Source organism: Camelus ferus, chromosome 3 (assembly GCF_009834535.1).
Source record: "Camelus ferus isolate YT-003-E chromosome 3, BCGSAC_Cfer_1.0, whole genome shotgun sequence".
NCBI classification, from domain to species: domain Eukaryota; kingdom Metazoa; phylum Chordata; class Mammalia; order Artiodactyla; family Camelidae; genus Camelus; species Camelus ferus.
This window is the reverse complement of record NC_045698.1, coordinates 76,856,904-76,881,100: the sequence shown is the minus strand read 5'-3', so window position 1 is coordinate 76,881,100 and position 24,197 is coordinate 76,856,904. Positions and strand designations below refer to the sequence as shown.

General features: G+C 38.1%; 2 protein-coding genes across 10 annotated transcripts in view; one reads left to right on the top strand and one right to left on the bottom strand.

Moving 5' to 3' along the window:
* Nucleotides 1-23,999, top strand: part of DCP2 (decapping mRNA 2) — a 54,000-nt gene extending 30,001 nt beyond the window's left edge. The window contains exons 5-13 of one of the 6 annotated variants that reach the window (XM_032476498.1): nucleotides 1,008-1,160; nucleotides 1,280-1,392; nucleotides 1,485-1,592; nucleotides 3,527-3,662; nucleotides 6,142-6,252; nucleotides 7,997-8,048; nucleotides 9,724-9,937; nucleotides 19,753-19,856; nucleotides 19,942-23,999. In XM_032476498.1, coding sequence (XP_032332389.1) covers nucleotides 1,008-1,160; nucleotides 1,280-1,392; nucleotides 1,485-1,592; nucleotides 3,527-3,662; nucleotides 6,142-6,252; nucleotides 7,997-8,048; nucleotides 9,724-9,887 — 837 coding nt within the window. In that variant the 3' untranslated portion in view covers nucleotides 9,888-9,937; nucleotides 19,753-19,856; nucleotides 19,942-23,999. Of the gene's footprint in view, nucleotides 1-1,007; nucleotides 1,161-1,279; nucleotides 1,393-1,484; nucleotides 1,593-3,526; nucleotides 3,663-6,141; nucleotides 6,253-7,996; nucleotides 8,049-9,723 lie in introns of all 6 variants that reach the window. The other 5 variants (XM_032476499.1, XM_006192557.3, XM_032476496.1 and 2 more) reach the window with 5 other exon arrangements.
* Nucleotides 19,902-24,197, bottom strand: part of MCC (MCC regulator of WNT signaling pathway) — a 371,860-nt gene continuing 367,564 nt past the window's right edge. For all 4 annotated transcript variants that reach the window (XM_006192560.2, XM_032476494.1, XM_032476495.1 and 1 more), the window contains one exon: nucleotides 19,902-23,019. In XM_006192560.2, the coding sequence (XP_006192622.2) occupies nucleotides 22,839-23,019 (181 nt within the window). In that variant the 3' untranslated portion in view covers nucleotides 19,902-22,838. The remainder of the gene's footprint in view (nucleotides 23,020-24,197) is intronic.

The window sequence follows — 24,197 nt, the reverse complement described above, 5'->3', positions numbered from 1 at the left end:
GGAACCACTGATGTATTCTATTCTGACATCTTAACGGTTCTGGATCCAATTATAGTGTATTTGGGGGTGGGGAGGTGTTTCTCCACACCGCCAAGCAATTTATGGACATTACTTGAGTGTCCTACAATTCAGCTCCATGCTGACACTGTCCACCCAGAGATAGCATCAGATTCCACAGGTTAAGGGCTCAGTCCCACAAGATTGTCCTCTGCTTCAGATGTCAGTTCAGATGATCATCTGTGCTTCTGACCCGCTTCCTTGGGTTTGTTTAATTTGCTATAGTGATTCACAGAACTCAGAAACATTTTTCTTACTGGCCAGTTTATTATAAAAGGATATAACCTGGAAGTAGCCAGGTGGAAGCATAGGGAAAGGGCGAGAAGCTTTTCTGCTCTCTCCTAGCACACCACTTTCCCCAAATCTCCATGTGTTCACCAACTCAGAAGCTCTCCTTTTGGGTTTTTATGGGGTCTCATTACGTAGGCATGATTAATTAAATCATTGCCCATTGGCAGTTGAGCTTAATCATCAGCCTTTTTCCCCTCCCTGAAAAGGGGAGGGTGGGGGTCACTGAAAGTGCCAACCCTCATAGTCACCCAGCAGCCAGCTTCTAGATATGGGGGTCCAAAAGTCACCTAATTAACGTAACAAAAGACGCCTTAGTTGCTTTGTCATTTAAGAGTTTCCATGGGTTTTGGAGCTCTGTACCTGACAGGAGGACAGTGACCAAATATGTATTATTGTAAATCACAGTATCACACACCTCCCTTCATTGAAGAGGTGAAGAAACTTAGGCTCAGATACGTAAGGATATTTTTCCGTAGTGAACAGTTCAGTCGAGGCAGAGCTAGAACTAGACCCTGGAATATTCTGACTTTTTGCCTAATGTTTCCATGTCTTTAATAGCCTGGGTATTTCTGAATTTTTGTCTTTGAAATAAACATTTTAATGAACTGCAGGTCTAACAGCATAACTTGAATATTATCATCCAAATTTGTTATTTCCAGGTCTTTGAAGAAACTGGTTTTGATATTAAAGATTACATTTGTAAGGATGACTACATTGAACTTCGAATCAATGACCAGCTTGCTCGTTTGTACATCATTCCAGGAATTCCAAAAGATACAAAATTTAACCCAAAAACCAGAAGAGAAATTCGGGTATGTAATTCAAAAGTGTTTTCAGTTTGCTGGGCATCCCAATTTAATGATGTTAGGAAATTGCTTTTGTAAATTCCTTGATAATAACTAACTAAATGAATTATTTTCTTGTGTTATAGAACATTGAGTGGTTCTCCATTGAGAAATTGCCCTGTCACAGAAATGATATGACCCCCAAATCCAAACTTGGTTTGGCACCTAACAAATTTTTTATGGCCATTCCTTTTATCAGGTATGTTCATATTTCTTGAAATATAAAACTATAATTCTGATAGTTTCTTTACATAGCCAAATTTTTAAAGTGAGTTCTTAATGTTTCCATAGGCCGTTAAGGGACTGGCTTTCTAGAAGATTTGGAGATTCCTCCGATAGTGACAATGGATTTTCCTCAGCTGGTAGCACACCAGCTAAACCCACTGTGGAAAAATTGAGGTAAAGAAATATATTCGTAGGGTTCTGGCTTTTTGATAGTTTTTAAATATAGTAGTGTTTTGTTTCTAAAGTTTGCGGAGGTGTTGGCTTCATTTTTATAGGTACTGTTTTGTTACTAGTCTCACAGATAATAGGTTTGGTATTTTTTAAGGTTTTTTAAAATGAGATATAAAGATTAATTGAAGTTGGAAGGAGCTTCAGGTGCATTTCAGGGTACTATACACAAGAGGGTACCAACTTTTTAGATGGGTAGATAGACTATGAGGAAAAGAAAAAACTATCTTTGTATTTATACTGTTACTTCACTGATGTCATATCCTTGCTTTAGAAATAATTGAGTTTGTGAAGATGGTTGAGTGGGGGATATATTGAAGTCTGTTTTTGTATAGGGAAGATGAGGGATGCTGATGTGTAATTGGTTCAGAAAGAGCACTGCGAAGGCTTGGGTGTGCTTCTTTTCTTTCCCTAGCATGCACTGTATATTGTAAAGAGTGACTGTTACGTGAATATGAACCACAAAAAACATTCTCTTGGCTGAAATTTAATTGTATCCAAATTACAATTAGAGTAGGCTGAGTAAGTAAATTTTGTTAGATAAATGCATATATATGTATTTGTAATCAGCTTGCTAGCACTTTGCCTTTGTTTAGGTTCAGAGAAATAGTTGCTTTTTATATTTTCTCTAGATGTTCTGTTTTTACCCTAGAGCTTCAAAAATTTAACAATGGGACTAAATACATCTACAGTCAATATTTTTTAAGTATGTAGAGAATATTCCATTTTAGTTGGATTTTATAAAATAAAAATCAGGAGATTGGCCTAAATGCCTTGAAAGTCATTAGTGCCTTTCAGAATCTAAGATTATAGGCACCAAGTTCTATACTACTGGACATAAGTGAAGCAGTATAGAAAAAGTAGACAGGAATGTAGTCAAGATCTAAAAAAAAAAGAAAAAATCACTACTAAAAAGTGACGGGCTAGTGACAATGTTTGAAAAGAAACTGTGTCACTGTTCATGTTTGGGAGAATGTATCCACTGTAGTGTGTGAAAAGATTCTCGCGTTTTTAAGTCATTCCTAGGGTTTGTGGTCCGGGAGAGTGGAGTAAGGAGGTCATAAAGCAACTTCTCTAACCAAATTGCAGGTTTCTTCGGGAGGGTATAGTGTCTGTTTTTAGCATATAGACTAATGTCTGATGATGTGTGGGAGGAATTACCTGAATTTTGTCTAAAGAAAGAGACCCTGCAGTTTTACTAGTTTTTAAATGGAAAGGGGAAGAATTCTGGAATATTCAGAAACAATCTTAATGTGGATCTTGGGATTAGTGCCTCTGAACTGTGTTATACATGGGTGTGGTGCTATAGAATAGGGTTTATTTTTAGGACAAACTACTTTTACAGTTGAATTGTTTTGCATAAGAATTTGAAAGTGCATCTTTATATAATTTGCTCATTAATTGTTTTGGGCCCATGAATTTTTTGCTGTACAATATGGCTTAACTTTTTAAATCCTTTTCCAGCATAGTTGGGGTCCATAGCTGACCAGTGTAGTATTGCGTTTACATCCTAGTAAAGAATTGAGTTGTCTGTCCTATTAAGAAGAAAGATCCAGTTATATTTGTTTCAACTAAATTTAGAAAGAATTATTTTCTTGTGATTTTTGAAAGTACAGTCACTTATAGGGAGGTGGTCTGGATAATTTAGAAAAGTTTAGGGTTAAAAATAACAAATTTTTAATTCATTCAAGAAATACGGAATGCTCGGCACTGGGGATAAAGTGATAGATAAAACTGACAAGAATCCCCTGCCTTCAGGGGAGGGAGATAGTAAATAAGAAAGTAAAATTTACAGTCTGTAAGATAAACGATCAAGGTGTTAGAAGAACTGTAAGTGAACATTTTCTGATCTGATTTTTATTTTTTAAATCTTGGTGTAGTCGAACCAAATTCCGCCACAGTCAGCAGTTATTTCCTGAAGGTTCTCCTGGTGACCAGTGGGTAAAGCACAGGCAACCACTGCAGCAAAAACCGTATAATAATCATTCTGAAATGTCTGACCTTTTAAAAGTAAAGGTGAGTAATACACATTTAAAGATTTTCACAATTTTAGATCATTTGACTGAAATGTATTTGAGTTGAGGAATTGCTGATTGACAGTTACAGAGCTCTGAATTGTTAATCAAAGGCTCCTGTGTTCCTGACTTGTGGTTTGAAGCAGGGCTGAGACTCTTAAAGCTTTACAGCTTTGGTATAAATCTGGTATAATAATAGTATTAACATCTGATTTTTGGTGTATATGCTACTAGTGAAAGATTCATTACTATGTTGTATTCTGACATATGATTATATCACAGTCTATCCAGTCTACTCTTAGTGGACATGTTGGTTGTTTCCACTTTGGGGCTTTTACAAATCATACTGCTATGAATACTTCTGTACATGTCTTTTGATGAACATACATAGTTCTTTTGGTATACGAGATTGGGTAGAAGTGTTGGAACACTGGATAGGCCTGTGCTGAGTATATACTTACTACAAACAGTATTCTCAAGTAATTTATATCCCCAGCAAAATATATGAGAGTTCCAGTTGTTCCATATCCTTACTAATCCTTGGTATTACCTGTCTTTATTGTATTAGCTCTCTATTTGAGTGTCACTGTTCCTTTTTATTTTCATTCTTTTAAAAATGTACTGGCTTTCTCAAAATTAGAAACTTGAATGCATCAGAGGTCACTGTCAAACGAATGAAAAGACAACCCATGGAATGAAAGAATTTGCAGATGATATATCTAATGAATTTAAAAATGGGTAAATGATTTGAGTAGACATTTCTTTAAAGAATATGTACAAGTGGCCAATAAGCACTTGAAAAGATGCTCAACATCATTAGTAAAATGCAGACCACAATAAGATTCTTACCTATTAGTGTGGCTCTAGTTAAAAAATGGAAAATAATAAGTGTTGGCAAGAATGTGCTGAAATTGGAACCCTCTTGCATTTCTGGGGGGAAAGTAAAGTGGTGCAGCTGTCTGGGAAAAATCTGATGGTTCCTCAAATGTTAAACATGGATTACCACATGACCCAGCAATTCCACTTTGAGGTATATTGCATATATAGGTCTTTTGTGTACAGAATTGTAGGCGGGGACTGAAAGATAACTTGTATACCAGTGTTCATAGTAGCATTATTTATAATAGCTAAAAGGTAGAAACAAACCACATGTCTGTCAGCAGATTAATGGATAAACAAAATATACTTACAATGGAATATTATTCAGCCTTAAAAAGGAATGAAATTGTGGTACATACATGCTACAACATGGATGAACCTTAGACATATGCTGAGTGAAATAAGCCACAAAACGAAGGACAAAATTTTTTTTCCACTTACATGAGGTGCTTAGTGTAGACATTTATAGAGACAGAAATTAACTTGAGGTTACCAGGGCTGAGGAACAGGAGGGAATATGGAATTATTTAATGGGTACAAAGTTTCTGTTTGGATGATGAAAAAGTTCTGGGGATGGATTCTGGTGGTGATAATACACATTGTGACTATACTTATGACCATTGAATTGTATGTTTAAAAGTGATTGAAGTAGTAAATTTTACGTATATTGAACCACAATAAAAAATAAACATAAGGGAGAATGGAATGAAATTGAATTAAAAATTCGTGGTAACAATAGTCTCTAAAAGCCTTATGTCCCTGCCATTCATTCTTTAAGTTAGATTATTCTTTTCAAGCTATTTTAGGAACTGCCTAATTTTTTTCTGTAGATAGATACAATATACCTAAATAAATGTGCATTTATATATTTGAAAACGATATTTTATTCAGTCCTCTTAAATAGCTGTCTTTTCAGGACCTCTAAGGCCAAATTAGTGTTTTAAAGCTTTGTGTTTTAAGTTAAACTTTGAATTTTTTTTTCTAAGAATTAACTCATGTTAAAGCAGTACAATAGCAAGCTGTCAACTATTGCATGTTTAGGTTTTAGGTCTGAATTTAGGAATAATGGCCCAGATTTTAAAAACACCAATCTATTTTGTATAAAAAGATGATTAATTTAGAAATCCTCATTTGTTTATTACTAATTTAAAGCAGATTTCAGCGTACCCAGTGATCACATCTGCTGCCTCTTTGCTGCTCTAAGAACTGTGGTCAGTGTGCCTCATCCTTCCCTGACAGAGAGGCTTTCTTCAGTCGCATAAGGTTTTCAGAGTTGTTCCTCTCCTTACTCCCATTCTTTAACTCCTCATGCTTTGTAAACAGTTTGAGAGCAGAAATGGGATAAGGCAAGAGGTGTGGAAAGATTTCTAGGGACCGTCGTATTTGTTATTTTGTATCTTCAGAGAAATCTTGCTTTGTGATGCTTGTCTTCTATGAGAAAATGTATTGATAGTGGGTCTCCAGTGTTGTAGGAAGATTTTCAGGGGGCTTTGCTGAACTCTTGATTCAACCAGCTAAACATATTCATAGGGGTATATTCTTTTACCTTGTTACGTTATGCTGTGGGTTTACATTTCATTTCTTTTTATTGCAAAAAACAGAATCAAAGTATGAGAGGAAATGGCAGAAAACAGTATCAAGACTCACCTAATCAAAAGAAAAGAACAAATGGGGTCCACAGCCAACCGGCCAAGCAGCAGAATCCCTTGATGGTAAGAGTTACAGCTCATGCTAGAAAGACAGGTCATGCTTTTTAAGAGCAGGGCAAGGCATGCTGAATTGATAAATTGACAGGATTTTTGTGAACCTTTTGCTCTGTGTGCACTATTCACTCACTAAGAAACTCTTTGCTTACTCTCAATATAACATTGATTCAGTTGTGCATCTAATCTTTGCTTTATGTGGATATTTAATTTATTTTAATACTATGAAAACTGTATAGTTAAACCTGGTTTTCTGTCTATATTTTTCTAAACAGTCTGTATTCTAATGAAGTTAAAAGTTTGGAAGAACATCAGTTTATTTTTTTTTCCTTCAAGTTGATGGAATTTAGAAGACTAAAAGTACTCACAGGCAGTGCCATAGTCATTAGACAAAGCTGAGAGACAAATACCTGTGAGCATTTTAAGGCATTTACTTCTGTTCGTTTAGTCTGTGCTCCAGAAAGTAACTCATAACTAATAGTCTCCTTGCTTATCTTTCCTGTAATTCCTGCTATTAGTATGTTGAATTTTCTTATTGTAGCTTCACTTATTTTTCTTTAACAGTGGATGATAATAGTAATCTCAGGTTTTTAGCAAAAGTGTTTTACCTGCATTCCCTAGGTGCTGTTTAATTTGGGGTGTGCTGATTTTGCTAGTGAACACACGTTAAAGATCGGTTTACAGTTAAGATTCGTGACAGGAACAAAGAAGACAGTCTTAATAGATGGTCAAAGGCTTTTAATATGATTCAAATCTGTCCCGAACAAAAGCTGGACAGATTAAAATAACAGTATTATACAAATGTTAATTCTCTTCAAAGTAATATATAGATTTAATTCAGTACCGATCAAAATCTTTGTGTATTGTTTTTTTTAGGGGGGGAACATCACAAATGACTCGTTTGTCAAGAAGAACTTGAATAGATTTTTAAAAAGTTTTTAAAAGAAAGTTGATGGTGGAGGACAAGTATATGAATAGCTTTTAAGGAAGAAATAAAAGTGTCTGATAGACGTAAAAATATGTAACCAAGGAAGGTAAATTAAAATTGCACTCCACTTTTCCCTGTCAGATTGGCAAAGATGAAAAGATGGCCAGTTATGTATTGTTGAGTGCACTTAAAAATTACAAATTGGTGCAGCTTTGTGGTTATGTTGAAAGCCTGAAAAAGTTCCTACCTTGTTTCCCTAGAAGAGAACTTTAAAGAATATTCACCCCTTACTCTTAATTATGAAAACATGGAAGCAATCTAAATATCCAAGAAGATAATAGTAAATGCAGTGCCACAATCTATGCCATAGACTACCACGCAGTCATGAAAAGCAATGTTGTAGATTGGTTTATTGAAAAAGGAAAATGGTCATAGTATATTACATTTAAAAAGTAGGTTATAGAATAGTAGTATGTATTGAATAATTCTTTTTAATTGTTAAATAATTAGTGAAAATAGTCCCATGTATCTTCATAGAAAAAAGCTGGAAAGATGGACTGTATTGTTAATAGTAATTATCTCTGGGTTGAGAAGTACAATGAGTAATTTTCTTTTTTCTGATGTTCCTATATTGTGTGTGTAATCAAGAACTAAAAATTGTTTTAGGCTTTAAAAAAAATTAAAAACACCAGTGGGAGAATGGGGTTGGTGACTGTATTCCTGGTTTAATTTTCTTTCTAAGAAATTTGATAATGTGTCTCCTCATTTATAAAGAAGTGAAGTTACTGGAGGTGGTATGTTATGTGTTTGTGTTATTTTTAATAGAAATGTGAAAAAAAACTTCATCCACGAAAACTTCAGGATACTTTTGAAACAGGCAAGTCACTTTCTTTTAAAAAAAATCTCTGCCTGGTGGGGATTTGGTTTGGTCTTGAAGTAACCTTGTTTTTGGTGGTTGTGATAACTGTGATAGGTAAGCTGAAGGAGCTGAATACGGCCTGGAGAGCGGGCGAGCGTTCATATATGCGGTCAAGTTCTCTAAATATGAAACTGGCTAAAATGAACTTACTTAAATGATAAAGATGAAATTATTCACACTTTCAGTGTGCTATTTCTTTTGTGAATGTCAAGCCTTGGTGCTGTGCATGAGTATTGTAAAACAATTGCTTGGGGGTTAGAGGGAGAGTAGAACCAAGTATTTTAATGGTGAGGAAACTTCATTGTCACATGTACGTAAGGGGAGTGCTGATTTCAGAAAGGGAACATTTCTTCCTTCATGGAGATACTGACCATCTTGTTAAGGTGGTACTAAGCATAGCCTTCATTAAAATGACAGTTGGGACTTCTCCATCCTCAGTTATGAAGAGTAGGTGTGTGAGCTGACTTGTAATTACTGAAAGTAATGCTGGGGAATGAGGAGGCTCTTTGGTCAAACTGATGTAATAGACGTTATTTGGAAGTGCAGTAGACTGATTTTTTTCTTAGATGCCTTTTCGAATTGCATGAAATTACTGTGCAGCAGATAAGCATGCATTTACCAGCTGTATTTAAGGCTTTCATATGGAAAACTCTTTTAAGAATTGAGAAGCATTATCATTTTTTCTTGTATTACTGCCTATGATTTAAGCAAGATGGAAGCTATTTTAAAAGAGGTACTTTAACCCTATTTTGGAAAATTAAGGTTAACTAAGAAGCAGTTGGAACTATTACTGAGTTATGGGGGTAGAAGTCTTCTGGCCACCTTCGGTTCTGTGGACATGATAAGCTGATAGTTTAATTAACGTAAGTTCAGAAATCAGTTATTTCACAAAATCTTTAAAAAGCCCTATGTTCAGGAACATTAAAGAAGGCACACTATAACATACATCCAGCCTTGCTGGGCGTGATATGGATGCATAGGATTCTGAGTTGTCTTGAGAAGGAAGTATAAAAGGATTCTATCCCTGGGAGACCTCATATCAGACTTTCTTTCTGCCTCAGCCTCTTGCTGTCTGTTCCAAACCTACTTTTCCTCATCTGGTCCCCCTTCTACTTTAAAAAATAAAATAAAAAATAAAAACTGCTAAGTTGGAGTTTTGTTGTACTGTTACTTTGAAAATTTGGATTTTTCTTTAGTTGATTTATTCCCTGAAGATCTGGTAACCTCTGGCTTTATTTTTCTAGAGTTAGAATCTTTTCAAATCTTACATTGTAATAATCTTTGTAATAATATATATTGAAATCTGTCAAGAAGGTCACAGTATGTTGGCATAAAATACAAATATAGGAGGTAAACAAAGATATGCCCAATTTTGAAAACAAGTGAGTAGTAAATGTCTTAAAGGCTGAGATGAAGGTTTTGAGTGTTTGTGTGGAATAAGTCGTAATAATTAGAAATTCAGTTGAGGACCAGCTCAGGGGAAGGAAGTATCTCGGTGGTTCTGCTTAGTAGGTTAGCTTTAGAGTGTGGGGGGGTAAATAGATACTGCACATGAATTCCTTTATAACAAAAGGTGAAGGGCAGGATTTGATTGCTTGCTAAGTTACTGAGCTGTAATTTGTTTTTTAAACAGATGCCGTATGTGACTTACCGTGCTCCGGTGAAGACCAGTTGCTAGAACATGCCGAGGGCCAGGCTGTGGCGTGTAATGGACATTGCAAGTTCCCCTTTTCATCCAGAGCCTTTTTGAGTTTCAAGTTTGACCATAATGCTATAATGAAAATCTTGGACCTCTGATAGCAGCACATGTTGTGGAAGTCCCAAGATAAGAGACCTGTTGCATTTGAGTGGGTGTCTCTTTGAGCCTTACCTTTCTCAGGTGTTTTAAAGAAATGCAGGGAGGCAATGATGTTTCTGTAGAGATTGACCTCTGTGTGTGCAGAAGAGAGAGTAGAAACATGAATTTGCACTGTAAATAGAACTTTTTACACAGAAGTACCTTTTCAGTGTTTGGCTAACAAATTTAAGTTGCTTTTTATGAGGGCATTTTTTTTTCTGTGTGACTGTAGTTTTTATTTTGTATTTTGGTCAAGAAAATAGTATTTGAGTCATCATTAAGTAGACAAGTTAATAGGAATGCTCCATCTACCCCTTACAGTGATTGTAATGTTAGTTTCCTTATATTGACAAATTTAAAAGAAACTTAGAATACACAATTATTAAATGAATACAAGAGTTGAAATGTCACAGAAGTCAAGATTGCAGGTCATCTGCTTTGGTGGCATTTTGCACATTTCTCTGCTTCTAACCACTTGGTTCTCTCATCCTCCCCTGCTTGTGGCTTTGTTGGAAGGTTTTATTTTGAGGCAGCATCTGCTATGTCATGTTCGTGTTCAAAATGAACTCTTAGCACTTCATTAAAGGACAAAGTCCTCAGCTTGGACAGGGACTGAGTTGGTTTGAGTGGGAGTTGCTCTAATTTTTAATTACGCTGTGTGCAGTGAACCTGTGAGGCTGCGGAGAGAGGGCAGTGGGGCGAGAACACGGGGGCTGGGACCCCGAAATGGCTTTGGTCACATCTGCACCATCCTGCCACCAGCCCCTCGGTATCATGCGATGATTTTGTTCTTGTGAAACTTTATTCTGTATTACAGTTGTGTAAATATGTATGGAATACTGACATTATTGGGTTTTACATCACGTCTCAGTGTTGCTCTCTGGAAACAGATGTTATATTAGGTTCCAATTTGCAGTAGTAGCAGAGACTGACACACTTCCATTAGCATGCTGAAGCCCCTGGATGATGGAGCAAAAAGGGAAGGGGATGCAGTTTACCGAAGTACATTGAAGCATTTCACTAGGGGAGGATCAGAAGTAACATGTGTAATTGACTCCTAGGAATGTATTTTGCTCCTTCAGGATTCTGAAATCCAAATAATGATGGCAGTACCCATTTTAAGAAGGATTTTAGCTATATAATTGAGGACAATCACCAGGGCTTTCAGGGGGCTGTAGTGTTGCGGCTGCTTATGACCTCACTGAAGGCGTTTTCTGTTGCGGGGGGAGAGTGTGTGAGCATATGCGTGTGTGTGCATCTGTCATGTGGGTTTTAAAAATCTCTTTTTAACATGTGGTATCCACACAGTATATCTCTAATTGTAAATTTTATTGTAGAAGTCTTTATTCTGTATAGATAGCCTATTTAAAAGGGGTTCTATTTAACCCAGTGGGACTTTCAAAAGAAGTGCTATTGTAAGGAATTCACTTGGTATTATTTTGCTTTAGCTTTTAAATGGCTTGATTTTAAAGGAGAAATTCTATTTATTAACAAAAGTGTCACCCTCTTGGTGCTAAGCAAGATAATTCAGTTATAGCAGAGTGTTTAGAATGAGGTTATTTACCATCCTATATCTTTTAATGTGACAAATTTGTGAATCCTTCAGTGACCTTTTTAAAGATGCATTATATGATTGCGTTTGGAAGCTCTTAAACTGTTCTTTACAAAAGTACAGCTGCTTTGCTTGGGTCTCCTTGAGCCATATTTATAGTTGGTCCCAGCATTCCAGATTTTTGTTAAATTGTTAAGGGAGTGAAAACTTAGTTTGCCTGGCGGGTACATCATTTTCACTCGTTTACTGCCATCTGGAAACCATTTAATTTTTAGTGATTTTATATGTTTTGTTTTGTTTTGTTTTCTTATTTAAAAAGAAAAAGTGAGTGCTTTGGTCAGTCTTTCTGGTGCCTCGAGTTGGATTTTTCAGCTCTCAGTACTAAAGCAAAAGAGATTAGAATCAGTTACCAGAAGTTTGGCTTCTCATGGTGTTTGAGCCTTTTCAAGATCCAACAGATTATCTCTTTTTGATGACGGTGGTTTAACTATGGTTAAATATTATTGCTGTTGTGCTGCTTCATTTAATGCACTGTGGAACAAAGAAGGGTATGGGTGGGATGGGACTTTGGTAACTTGGGGCTCTTAGCTCTCTTGACAGTTTGAGATTAAAAAAATGTTAAAAGATATGAGTTGAAGTTTATGTTTGTGATGTGACTTAACTATGCAGAAAATGTATAAGTTGGATGTACCTGTTTTACGTACATCTGCTGTACTTGTCCCTCGAACCTGTGAGTTAGTTTCTCAATGTTGAGGTTACCTTGAGAAAGGCCATGTTTAGCACAGAACTAGATTTCTCCATTGAGAGATTTTAGCGTGGTTTGAAGAAATCAAATGATAAAGGAGTGTGCTGAATATGCAATACTTTACTTCTGTGTGCTGCAATTTAAGAAGCTAGATGAGAAAAGTAGTTGTGTTGGGTTCGTTATGTTTCATGTCTTTAAGAAATATGTCTTTGAATCCACTTTTTAAATGTTCTTATGTTCCAACCTTATATGTTCCAAGGTTCAGTGCACTGTGAATCTTTTATTTTTTAAAATTGCCTAGGTGCTTTTATGTATAACTGTAATGATTTATAAGGTGTTCAATGAATTGTTTTTGTACTTAACCAATGTGATCCAGAAGATAAGGGTATGGTTTACATGCTTTCACAAATTTTTGTTAATAACAAATGAATGGTTTTAGTATTTCAAACAGTGATGCTCTCCTGAGACATGAGCATTTGGAGGAGTCTGAGAATCTAATAGAGCTCTTTTAGCCTGGGTGGAATTTGATTGAAGATGTTTGAGAATTAAGTTGGATTTTCATGGTAACATATAAAGGTGAGGTTTCTATGTTCTGAGGGAATGGTGGTCACTGCTTGCTGCTTTGAAATTTGGATATCCTTATTTTTCTATTAAGTATCAATTAGTAAGTACAGATAATGTAGATGTATAGCAAAATTTAGCAAAATTAATTTTGTGCTATGAGATTGGGTTGGTATTTTTAAGTCTTTAGTAATTTATGTGTTAATATCAAAAAACTCAAATCTAAGTGAAATACATCCTTTCACAAGGATTAAACTCTTATATAAAACAATATATTATAGTTGTCTTTTTAGAAAAGTTCAGGTCTGACTGCATGAATGCATTTCAAAAATTCAAAGCATTTCATTACCTATTCCCTCACTTTTTTTGGTTAGTTTGTTTCTGACAGTTAACAGTAAGGAGCAAAGTCAGTTAAAAAACTAGACTTTTTGCCTAGCTATTTTTCTAACTATAACAATACCCCTTGGCTTTTAATCTTTATTTTTGTACCAGTGGACCTTACTCTACCCACTGAGACTTTGTTTTGATTGACATCTATTGTGTCTTTGTATTCTGAGGCAGTATTTTCTTTGCATATTAATCATAGTTAAAAGGTCAGATTCATTTACATTTTTTTGATTGAAGAAAAATAAGTGTTACCTAGTAATTTTGACTTGGGTTATTTTCTAGCCTGGGGAAGGGGCTCATGTGTATTGTTATAACTTTAGATTAATGATAAGCAAGACAAACTTGTTTTGTCTAAAGGTAATAATATCCTTTATGCTTAAAAGTACCTGTCTTTAGGTAAACAGGTGTTAGTAAAATAACAATTTTGTTAAACCATAGTCCTGATAGTTTGGTAAAGCCTACTTAGAGTTCCTTATTTTGTATTCTGTCCTTAGACTTAAGACTTTAAAATGCATTTGTATAGTTGACAGAAATTCTACAAATGAGATTATGATGGGCCTTCTCAGCATCTTTTTCTTCTTAAAATTGAGTTACTCTTGAAGCTTGTCCTCTGTCATAAAGATGGCAGATTGCAAATGGGACAGTATAGCTCTGTCTCATGCTTTCAAAGTAAAGTTCTAGATTGCGGTCTCAAAAACACAGGTTTGTTATTATAGAAAAGTGCCCTGAAGGGAGAAGATGGCTGTAGTTGCTGGGCAGAGCAAGCACAAGGGAGAGACTTTAGAAGATAAATCAGTTCTTGAGTGCTGTACGGTGCACGAGGCTGAAAGTTGCTCACTGCCCAGCCCCAGCAGAATCTCGCATCTGTGGCCATTACCAAGCATTTTCTGGCTCTGGGTATCATTTTTTTCCTAAGTATGGTTGCCAGTTTTTCTGACTTTAAAGATTAGTGTTTGGGAGTCAGGTCCTTCCTGTGCTTATGGTGTTTTACAGCTCCAGCCACACTGAAATACACTGTTTTCTTAATGGAGCACAGCCCCAGAGCACACAGCTGCAATCAATTGTGTGTCAGTCACTTCACATGATAGCGATACATTTGTCCTCATGGTGGTCCTTTCTGTCTAGTTTCCTCGTGACACAGTAGTATTGAAATAATGCACCGTAGCTTGGGAACAGAGTAAAGCTGTCTCCGCTGCCTAGGGGTGGACTTGAAGGGCTGGCTTTGTTGCTCAGACCTTAACATAAGGCACAAAGAAGTGTGAACAAAAAACTAGGAAAGTTTTATCTTGAGAAACGTTCATAATTGACTTTTTTCTGGGTTCCCAGATTTATGAAATCACCAATAAAGAGATTCCACTTGTCTTGGGTCTTCTGTAGTTAGCAGAGGGGATAGCGTAGCTGTGGGTAGCAGCATGAAAGCACAATCTAAGGGGAGTTGAATTAACAAGGTGCTTGCACCAGGCCTGTAGTGTTGGTCACATGTGCTCTGGGGAAAGGGACTGAATGCCAAAGTCAGTTGCCTGTGTTTATAACTTTGTCTCACATGGACCTCCTCTTAGGAGCCTTTAGTCCTTCAGGCCAGTGGAAGAATGAGGCCCTAAACGTGTATTTGCTGCTTTTTTGGTGTTTGGCTGTTGTTTTGGTGATGGGCCTCTACCTGGTAAGTAGTACTTGAAGACCTGCTGTTTCTTAATCCTTTTTCTTGGAATGACTGGTCAGGAAGAGGCCATCGAGTCTGCCTTGTCAGCCCGTGCCCCCATGTCTTTTTCTTTCTGTAGAATTTTTCTTTTTATTTGTGATACATCCCTGTGGTGAATCTGCCACAGTGGGAGTTTGCAAGCAGTGATCATATCTTGACTTTGACTTTTGAGCCACAAGCAGTTAGGAGGGAGGACACCTGTGCTATTTTAGTGTCTCATGCAGGTAGCTGTCACATTGGTTTGGGAACAAAGAAAACTTCTGTGTAAGTTTCCATGGCAGAATGGGCAGTGTTCTGCTGGTCCTTAATCTTTGAGAGGTCTTAGTTAACATTCTTAGGTTCTGGGCTTTTTGAGGTAGGATGTAATATTTTGATTTAATCTACTACATTGAATCTGAGCTTTTAAAACAACCTATAGCTGCAAAGTGTGGTGTGAAACATTCCGGGCACAAATCTACATTGTTAGTCATTTCTCAAGCTTTCAGAAATTAGCTAGTTATTTGTAAAATGGTATCTTTGCTTACTATGTTTTAGTTGTATTTAACAGTAGACTATGGATGGTAGCAAATGAAAGCAGAGTTTCTCAGCTGCGAAAGAAATTGAGAAGGTGGTAACTGTTCCTTAGCACTTTGGTTGGTTAGATACGTTAACTCTTGGGACAAATGAGTAGCAGTGGACTTGGCCCCTTCATGTCTCACACATACGATACGCACTGGTAGAAAAGCACAGAAGACATCCTGCAGGAGTTTCTTTGTGCATTTCACTACTGTCCTAGGGCACTGCTGTCTCTACTGGTCATTTTACGTGTCTGGATCTTGCACAAGTACCTTTTAGTTTCAAATGCGAGAGTCCAAAGAACTGACACTTTAGTTTTACATTTTTTTTTTTCATTTCAAAGTTAGGACAGGAGACAGCTAACCTGACTTCCATTTTATAAATATTACCAACTGTTTTTCTTCAGTAACAAATAGGAAAGGAAAATAAAACCATAAACTATTTTGTATATACACATATTTGTGTGTATATATACATATATATACACAGTATATTTTATTATAATTGTTTTTGAAGTCATCTTATTAGCTTAATACTTCATACAGAAATTTGTCTTTGTTAAGTATTGACTCATACAAGCTGAGATTTTTAATTACCTGTTGGCTTTAATGAAAATTTAAGTCTTATTCAGAATAAACTGATTAATCAGATGGAATTATGCTTCATGTACTTAACTGACTTAAGTGAAATCGTCTTATGAAATTGTCTTTCATCTGACCACCAAAATAAGGGCATGCATGCAGTTTAGTTTTGATGGGAAGGGGAATAAGAATAGATTTCTTTTTATGCCTTGCCTATTTCCAAAACAAGATTTGAAGTGTCTTTAATGCTGTGGAGACTAGATAATGTTCATGGAAAATATATAGTCTTAAAACAGTTTTCTTGGGAGTAGGTTTTAGTCTGAAAAAGGTGAAGGTATTTATGCTGAGTCATGTTAAATTATTTTATTAGGCACCTACAAAATCTGGTAGGAAAAATTGGTGAAATGATGTCTTTCACTCAAAGATATGCTATTCCATTGAGAAAACTGGACTTCAGAGTAAATGTGATAAGTAGGTTTATAAACTTTATTCAGTAATAATTTCTGTCTTACATGAAATGATTTAAAATTTAAGTTTTGTTTTAATTATGGCAGCATTTTATTACTTTACCTTCTGGGGCATTTTAATGTTTAGAGAAAGATTTTGTAAGTAAACCATTGGAGTGATTCTGTCTATGCTAGTAATGAAATTCTTGGTGCTTGTTTTGATTAATTGTCAAACATTTAGAAAGAGCAGAAAAGGAACCCCAAAACACCTGTTGGGTGCATCTTGTCTTTATAGGAATTGATACCTTGGGAGCGGTAATTATTATCTTTCTGGATTTATTACATTCTAACTGAATAGGAGCTTTCTCTCTGTCAGTATTAAGAAAGAGTAAGGACTGATTTTCACTTACTGGGTATCTATCATAAAAGATTTCCAGTGACTCATGTTTAGGTATCAGGACTTTAAATGTGTGCAGGATTGCTGCACTTCTAAAGTCCACACGAAATGCCAGCTGTACTCTACTCTGAGAAAACGAACAAAGTCCTATGTCTTAACAGTTATGCTCTTTTTGAAAGCTCTTTTGCTGTAAATATAAATAACACCATTTAAGAAATGAAAAACCTTTTATCTTACAAAATACACTTTGAATGATGGAAGGTTTCCTTTGTATTTTAAAACATTTTTATGGTTGATTGTTCAAATATTGGCTTTCTGTAAAAACATCGTGTTAAATTTAGATTGTTTATAGTGCAATAAATAAATTCTGCTGCCTGGGCAGTTTTAATTACTACCTTAACCTGGTTCTGCTACTGGTACTTGTAGGTTTCAGGTTGCCCACATTTTGGTTGTATCTCTTTGGACCAATAAAAAATGACAAGTATGAAATAAAGGTATGTTTATATATGATAGGAAGAAATAGAGTGTCTCTGCATAAGTAACTGGTATGTATTCTCCATCTCGATGTATAGTTTAATTGTTGCTTTTTAAAAAAGCCAGATTATATAGTGTGAGTTAATTAGCTTCATTAAAATTCAGTAATTGTTACATTTGTACTAGAACTAGGTTTTCTGAGTAGAGTGCTTGACAGTCTTAGGATCTCAAGGGTGAAAGGAATATATTCTCCACTGGAGACCTCAGCTATATACCAATTTTATTTAAAATTGTAAGAACAGAGTAACCGAGGTGTTACACGCCTACTGTGAAAGGTACTTGGCTTTGATAACGAGACCTGCCAGCACTGCAGTAAGAGTCTCCTACAGACATCTCGTATGGCTGCGCGCCAGCCTTCTTTACAGTCATGGATGACCCTGCCAGTGGGTGATTATATTCCTCCTTTCAGCAATTTTTAAAAAAGAAAAAAAGATGCAGATCCTTCAATAGATAACTCCCCATTCTTCCCAAATTTGAAAAGGCAGCTCAGTAGAAATTGGTGATAAATGATGTTTCTTTGGCCGTTTTGACCAAATGCAGTCGGTCTTGTAGTCCCCTGCTTTGACTTGGGCTCTTGATATAAATATCAAATCTCTGATGATTGACATTAAATGTTAAAAATATTACAGAAGGACAGTTCTATCCTTAATGAACACAGTTAAAGCACATAATAGAATTAGAAATATTTATTCAGAATATAAGAATGTTTGTAAAATATTATAAATGTCTCTGTATAAATAAATGGAGTTTTTTTTTTTTTAACAATTCTATATCAAATAACACCAAGCTATTTTACAGCAGCTAAAACTAAAGGCATCTGGAAATACTGAATGCATATAAGTGAAGAATCTAAAAACAAATTACAAGGTATAGTACAGTGTTAAGTGGCAACTTAAAAATGAGATTTTAATACAGACAGTAGAACAATACTGACAAATGCCAACTTAGTCACATGTGCTTCAATAACTGACAGTACATTCAGGTGGCTTAAAAATGGCACATTTTCAAATAGGAAACTAAAGTCTCATGCAAAGTAAATAAGTCTTGACAATATATCTAAAACTGATTAGGAATAGAAAAGAAGTGAACATGTTTCACCCTATTTGCACTGGGTTCAAAGAGAAGCAGATTATCAGGGGCACCCACTCGCTTGGCCGTCCTGACAGGAGCACTATAAGTGAATACTATGCGTTCTACAAACAGAACCTTTTCCACATGGATTAGATCTGCAAAAAAGTGCAAAGGTGAACTCTAAAGCCAGAATAACTAAGCAGGTCATTAGTGTCAGGGAATTTTGTCTCCAGCTTGCTCTGTCCTGCTGAGCTGACACTTGAGATGATGAGTGATTCTGTAGCTGCCTTGACTCCAGCAGAATCACACTCAGATGCCATATCTAGACAATCTAACCCTTCACCAACAATGTAACACTTGTCTGTATGTGAGACTGTCTTTCTCTACACAAGAATTAGCAAAATAGGAATGCGTGAACAGCTGCTATTCAACTTGTACCCTTTTCCACTTTAGTATTTTAACAGCCACTGAAGGCTCAGCGATGCTATGGAGGCTAAAGCCAGCGTTATATTCATTGATAATTCTGGTGGCAGTTCTAAAAACTCGGTGCTTGGCAGCCTAAGGCATACGTACATCTATTAGTGAACTCAGATGTAGTTAGACAGTAACTTCAGAACGAGAGAGGTTCAGAGCTAACTTCAGCCCAGCTTATCGGTAAGTGTGTGCAGCAAAGGCATAATTTGTGTTTTGTAGCTAGTGATGCATCTACAAAGTAGTGCCCAGCAAGGTTCACTGAAAGGTAGTATCATTTCTCATCAAATAGGCCATTTCATTGGAGAAATAGGAAAATAATTGCTGTGATTTTTTCATAATTTTTATAGTGTTTTTACAAAACTGTCAATACAGGAAAAAAAAAGTTACTGATGCTCCTTCCCACCCCCCTAAAAAGAAAACACAACCTTTGCAATCCTATGTGATGTACCCTAATTAAATTCAGTTCAGAAATTTCATCAGAATTCTCCCCCCTTTGGTCTCTAAAAACTAATTAAAGCTATTAGTTGCATCTAGAAATATGTGTAGCTGTAAACTTAGCGCAATCTTTTCACTTTATGTAGTTTGATGGATGGGACATACTCCCAGCTCTGCATTAGCAAATAGTTTAAAGCTTTGAGTTAAAATATTTGATAGAATTTAAAAAATAACTGCAGGATAGGGAACAATTCATGCAGTGACATAGGCAGTCTGGCCCAGATGGGTAAACTGAAGCATTTTTTCATTTAAAATAATGTAATTTGTATACGGCTGGGAGCAACAAACTTTGTAGTAATTTCAGATTTTACTATTCTCATCCTTAAAGAAAGCCTTACTGGCTCTAGTTCGAACTGCCTCCCTGGAGTTAGGAGCACGTCCGGTTCTCTAAGGTCCCTGTGAAGTATCGCTGTAGGCGCAGAGGAAGACTTGGTAAGAAGTCTATGCATCATCTCAAAGGAGAATTAAGCAATTATGTTTAACTGGCACTTACTTTTTTATTATCCTAACATTCCAGTTTCAGGCAACGTGGATGTTAACTTCAGGATCCCGAAATGCCAGTGTGAACATGAGACAGGTGAGTACCTGCTCTGGCAACCAGGTTACATCTAGCGCACCCGTGAGGTCGGGAGGGCATGATAAGTCCTCGCTGTCTGATCACGTAAGATACTTCATCATGAATAGCTTTTGGTGTTCCTTTCAAGGGGGAATCTTACCGCCTGCACGTCCGTGGCAGTTTGGTAGCTGGTGCACATGAGATTGGGCAGAACATCACATCCAGTTGGTGGGCCCACGTGTTGATGGCACTCCAGCTACAGACAGAGGTCTCTCTTATTTTGAGATTTTTGCCTCAGTTCCATAGTGGGAGATTATACTCCAAGGGAACTGTGAAATGGGTTCTCATGCTCATTTCTCTATCAGCCAAAGATTGAACTCTGAATGGTGAAGGTAACTGCCTAAAAGGGGTAGCCACTTGAGGGAACGATTAAAACAGTTAAATATGAAAGTTGGAACATTTTTAACCTTGTACGAGTTATAATCAGGATTACTGTTCACCTCTGATGGAGATGTTAATGTAACCAGCTCCTATTTAGAAAGAACATTCAGGTTATGAAAAAGGAAAATGATCCAGGCACCTGCAATCATTTATTTAACCGACGAGGTTTTAGTAAGCCTTGCGGTTAGCATAATAACCAAATGCCTGTTGGTTCCCCTTCAGCAAGGACAGTTAGGGAATATGTGAAAAATACAATGAAAGGAAATCAACTATATTGAATAGCTTTTATTCTACTCATTTATGAAAGTAACAGTTTTGCCTGGGAAATAGTTTTCACCCGACCACCACCTATCTGAAAAAGTATTATGTTGAAGTATAAACTCAAAATGAGGCCAAGCAGGATCAGTAATACTAGGGTCCTAATGGAGGAGCCGAGCCCTCCCAGGTCTGGAGAAGTTCCATGACGCTAGGAGAGCGGCTTGTTTTCACTTGCAGCAAGAGGAGTAGACAGAGGTCAGCAAACAAGATTTTATTCCTGCGCCAGCTATGCTTTTCAGTGGGGGTGAAAATGAAAACTGTCCAACTGTTTTGATGCCTGTTCAACCACACAAGAGAAGGCCATGAACGGATCCCCACTCTGCACAGCCCGGTTTGCTTGGGGAGGATGTTTTCTCCGGGACAAGCTGGAGAAATGGGGAAAACTGATTTCATCTGTTAAACCTTTTTTTTGCACACACTTTTCAGCCAAAACATTAAGTCTATTTTTACTCTTGGGATAAAGTCCAGTAGATTTATAACAGACAAGCCAGTGGGTACTTTGACAGTGATCAAAGCATGTGAAAGCTGGCCCTTTCACACTGATTGATACCAGTTGATTTTTTGGGGAGGGGGAGAAGATGGGGGCAGCCTCACTGCTGGCTGGAGAAAAAAGGGTGGTTGCTTTGGGGATAGAACTGCTCTGCCTTCTAAGGTCGGGGCTAGAGTGCCCTTCCTGCCTCGTGCAGAAGGCTGAGGACAGATCTTTACCTCACGGACACGGGGGCGTGAATGCAGTGACCTGATCATAAGCCGAGCTGTGACACTGGGCCCCGTTTCTCCTAGAGGACTTCAGGTGCTACAGAATAAATGGTAAGTAGTCCTTTGAAATGTATCTGTCAAGGTAGAGCGGTGACGTAAGAAGGGAAGAACAAAGTGAAAAGTGAAACAGGAAAGGTTAAAAAAGGAATAATGAATTTAAGGTGGAAGACCTTCCTGAAAGAATTCAGGTACTTCGGTCCTGCCCAGTCCTGTCAGCACTGCTTGAGATGTCACCTGTTTAAGCACCATGTGCTAACCATCCTCATGTCTCTGGGGGATTAAAAAAAAGGAGGCCTCAATGACCATTCCTTCAACCCCTGCCCTTTGTAACAGCAGGAGTGAACTCGCAAACTGGTGCTGCAGGAGCAATCTCTTAAATCGGTGGGTTCAGCCTGCAAAACATGATCTAGTCAGCTCCTGCCTCTTGCCCTTAGACAGAAAGAAGCAGGTCCACAGCTCACGTGGAGGAGCTCTGATCCACGTAGCACAGCGACTGTGTAGTGCCCTGGGGTGCGGGAGAGGGCTAATGCACCTCTGCTCTGGAAGAACCTCCAGACGCCAGTCTAGGTCCCTTACAGGTATCAACAGGATTCTCCCTGTGCCAAGCCTTGGCTCTTAAAAAGCTCCACCAGGGGAGGAGGAACTCCCAGTCAGAAGAGAGCTCCCTTCCCAGCCCTGCCTCCATGAGGAGAGGCAAGGAACTTCCATTCTCCTGTCCAGAGCTGTTCAGGCCTCACTGCTCTGCCTGTAGCTTCAGCATTTCTGGGGCTATAGCTAACAGCTCTGAGTGACAGCCTGTATCTTGAGTTGACATGTGAGACCTGAAAAACCAAAGCCTGGTTCCACTAAACAAATGGGCAGTTCTGCTCCATGCTGAGCCTTGACCCCCCCGCCCAGGTCAGGAAAGAGAAGCTGGGGATGCCAGAGAGAAGGTTGCTGCCCACCAAAAAGAGGGAAAAGGAATGGGAAATCTTTAAGAAAACATCTGCTGTGGATTATCCCACTGCAGCACCACCTCCAGAACAGAAGAGGAGGGAGAGTGATAGCCAGTGCTGAGAGCAGAAGCGAGGCCCACAGAGCCCGGCGCACGTGGCAGTTCCCACGCTGTCCACCGCCGGGACAGGAGGAGCAGGGTCCGCTAGAGACAGTCCACGTGGTGTCCCTGGGGCCCCTCACCCCGGAGCTGAGTCCAGGGCACTCAGTTGTCCAAGTGCTGGCCTACCTGCCAACCTTCCCTTTTCTCATTCTCCCAACAGGTCCTCTGTCCCAGGGCCCCTCTGACCTCAGTGCCCTGCTAGAGTTATACTTCCACGGGCAGAACCTTGGAGCCTGAGTGCCGATTACAGTGACGTTTCATTGGTGTGTGGCCTTGAGTTCTCCTCCTCCAGTAGAGCGATTCGTTGCTTGAGCATCCTCACTTGGGTCTCATGTCTCTCCACCATAGCCATCATCTGAGACTCCAACTTCTTTAGTTTGTTTTGATGCTTCTTCTTGGCTTTCTCGTAGGCAGCCACCAGGTTGCTATGTGGGAACAGAGGGAAGTGAGAATGAAGATTTCTCCTGAGTAGCACTGAGTACCCACTGCCCCGTCCACTGGGCAGCCTGGACCAGTAAGTACCACTCTGAAGAAACAGGTCACTCGGCCTCGTCAGGAAGAATTTGAAATCAGATAGTGTTTCAACATTCAGGGCCATTCAGGTATTGACTTAACCATGATTAATTCAGCCTGATTGCTAGAGGCTTGTCACCTACATGGTAGGAGGGGCTTACACCAGTAATCCAAACTAGCTGCATCCAAATAGACAAGCAGAAAAGCTGAACTCGAGAAATCTATCATGGAAATACAAATAGCGCGTCTGTGTGTTGTTCCATGGCTGCAGTACGGTCAGGTCTGGTTGCAGGAGAGTTCCTCACATGCTGCAGTCTGTGTGACCTCACCTTGGCTGAGGGCAGAGAGGCACTGACGACTTCCCTCCCTGCTCTGGGCTGATGGGACTCAGGGCACATGGGTCCTGAGCTAATGCTGCCTGCTGGACACAGACCACAGGCCTCTGTGAACTGTCCCTCCTGGGGTGGGAAGAGGGCGGGGGCTGAGCCTAGAGCTAGTAAGTCCCGGTCCCAGTCTGGTCCAGAACAACACCCCAGGTCCCTTCCATGTACTGTCCGGTTCTCAAAGTGTGGTCTGAGAACTGACCCCCCGGAGTCCCAAAACCCTTTCAGGGGAAATCTGTGAGGTTCTTTATTTTTTAACTATAGAACTACTGGAAGCTAGGTTTACTGAATGTATTTCAAAACAGCATATTCATATATATTACTACCTGTTGAAGTGGACGTGAGTCTAGCTGTCTTACATTAAGCCAGCCATTAGAGATTTGCAAAACTGTAAAAACAGTACTATTTTTCCAATTATTTTTGGAAAGTGATTTTTAAAAATAAATGCCATTTGTATTACATGTAGTGAATTTTTTTTAAGTGAATAAAAGCTTCAAAAATTTGTTTTAGCTTCTAAAATGAGATTTATCAATAGATAAATGATTTAAAAGAACACAACTCTTTGAAGTCCTCAGTTTTTTATGCGTGTAAAGGGGGCATTAACCCAAAAAGTTTGAGGCTGCCGTCTTAGAGCACTCCTCCCTGAAGTGTTCCACTCAGTCTGTGAATGTCGCTCAAATAGAAAGTTCTGCAGCCAACTTTGTTTG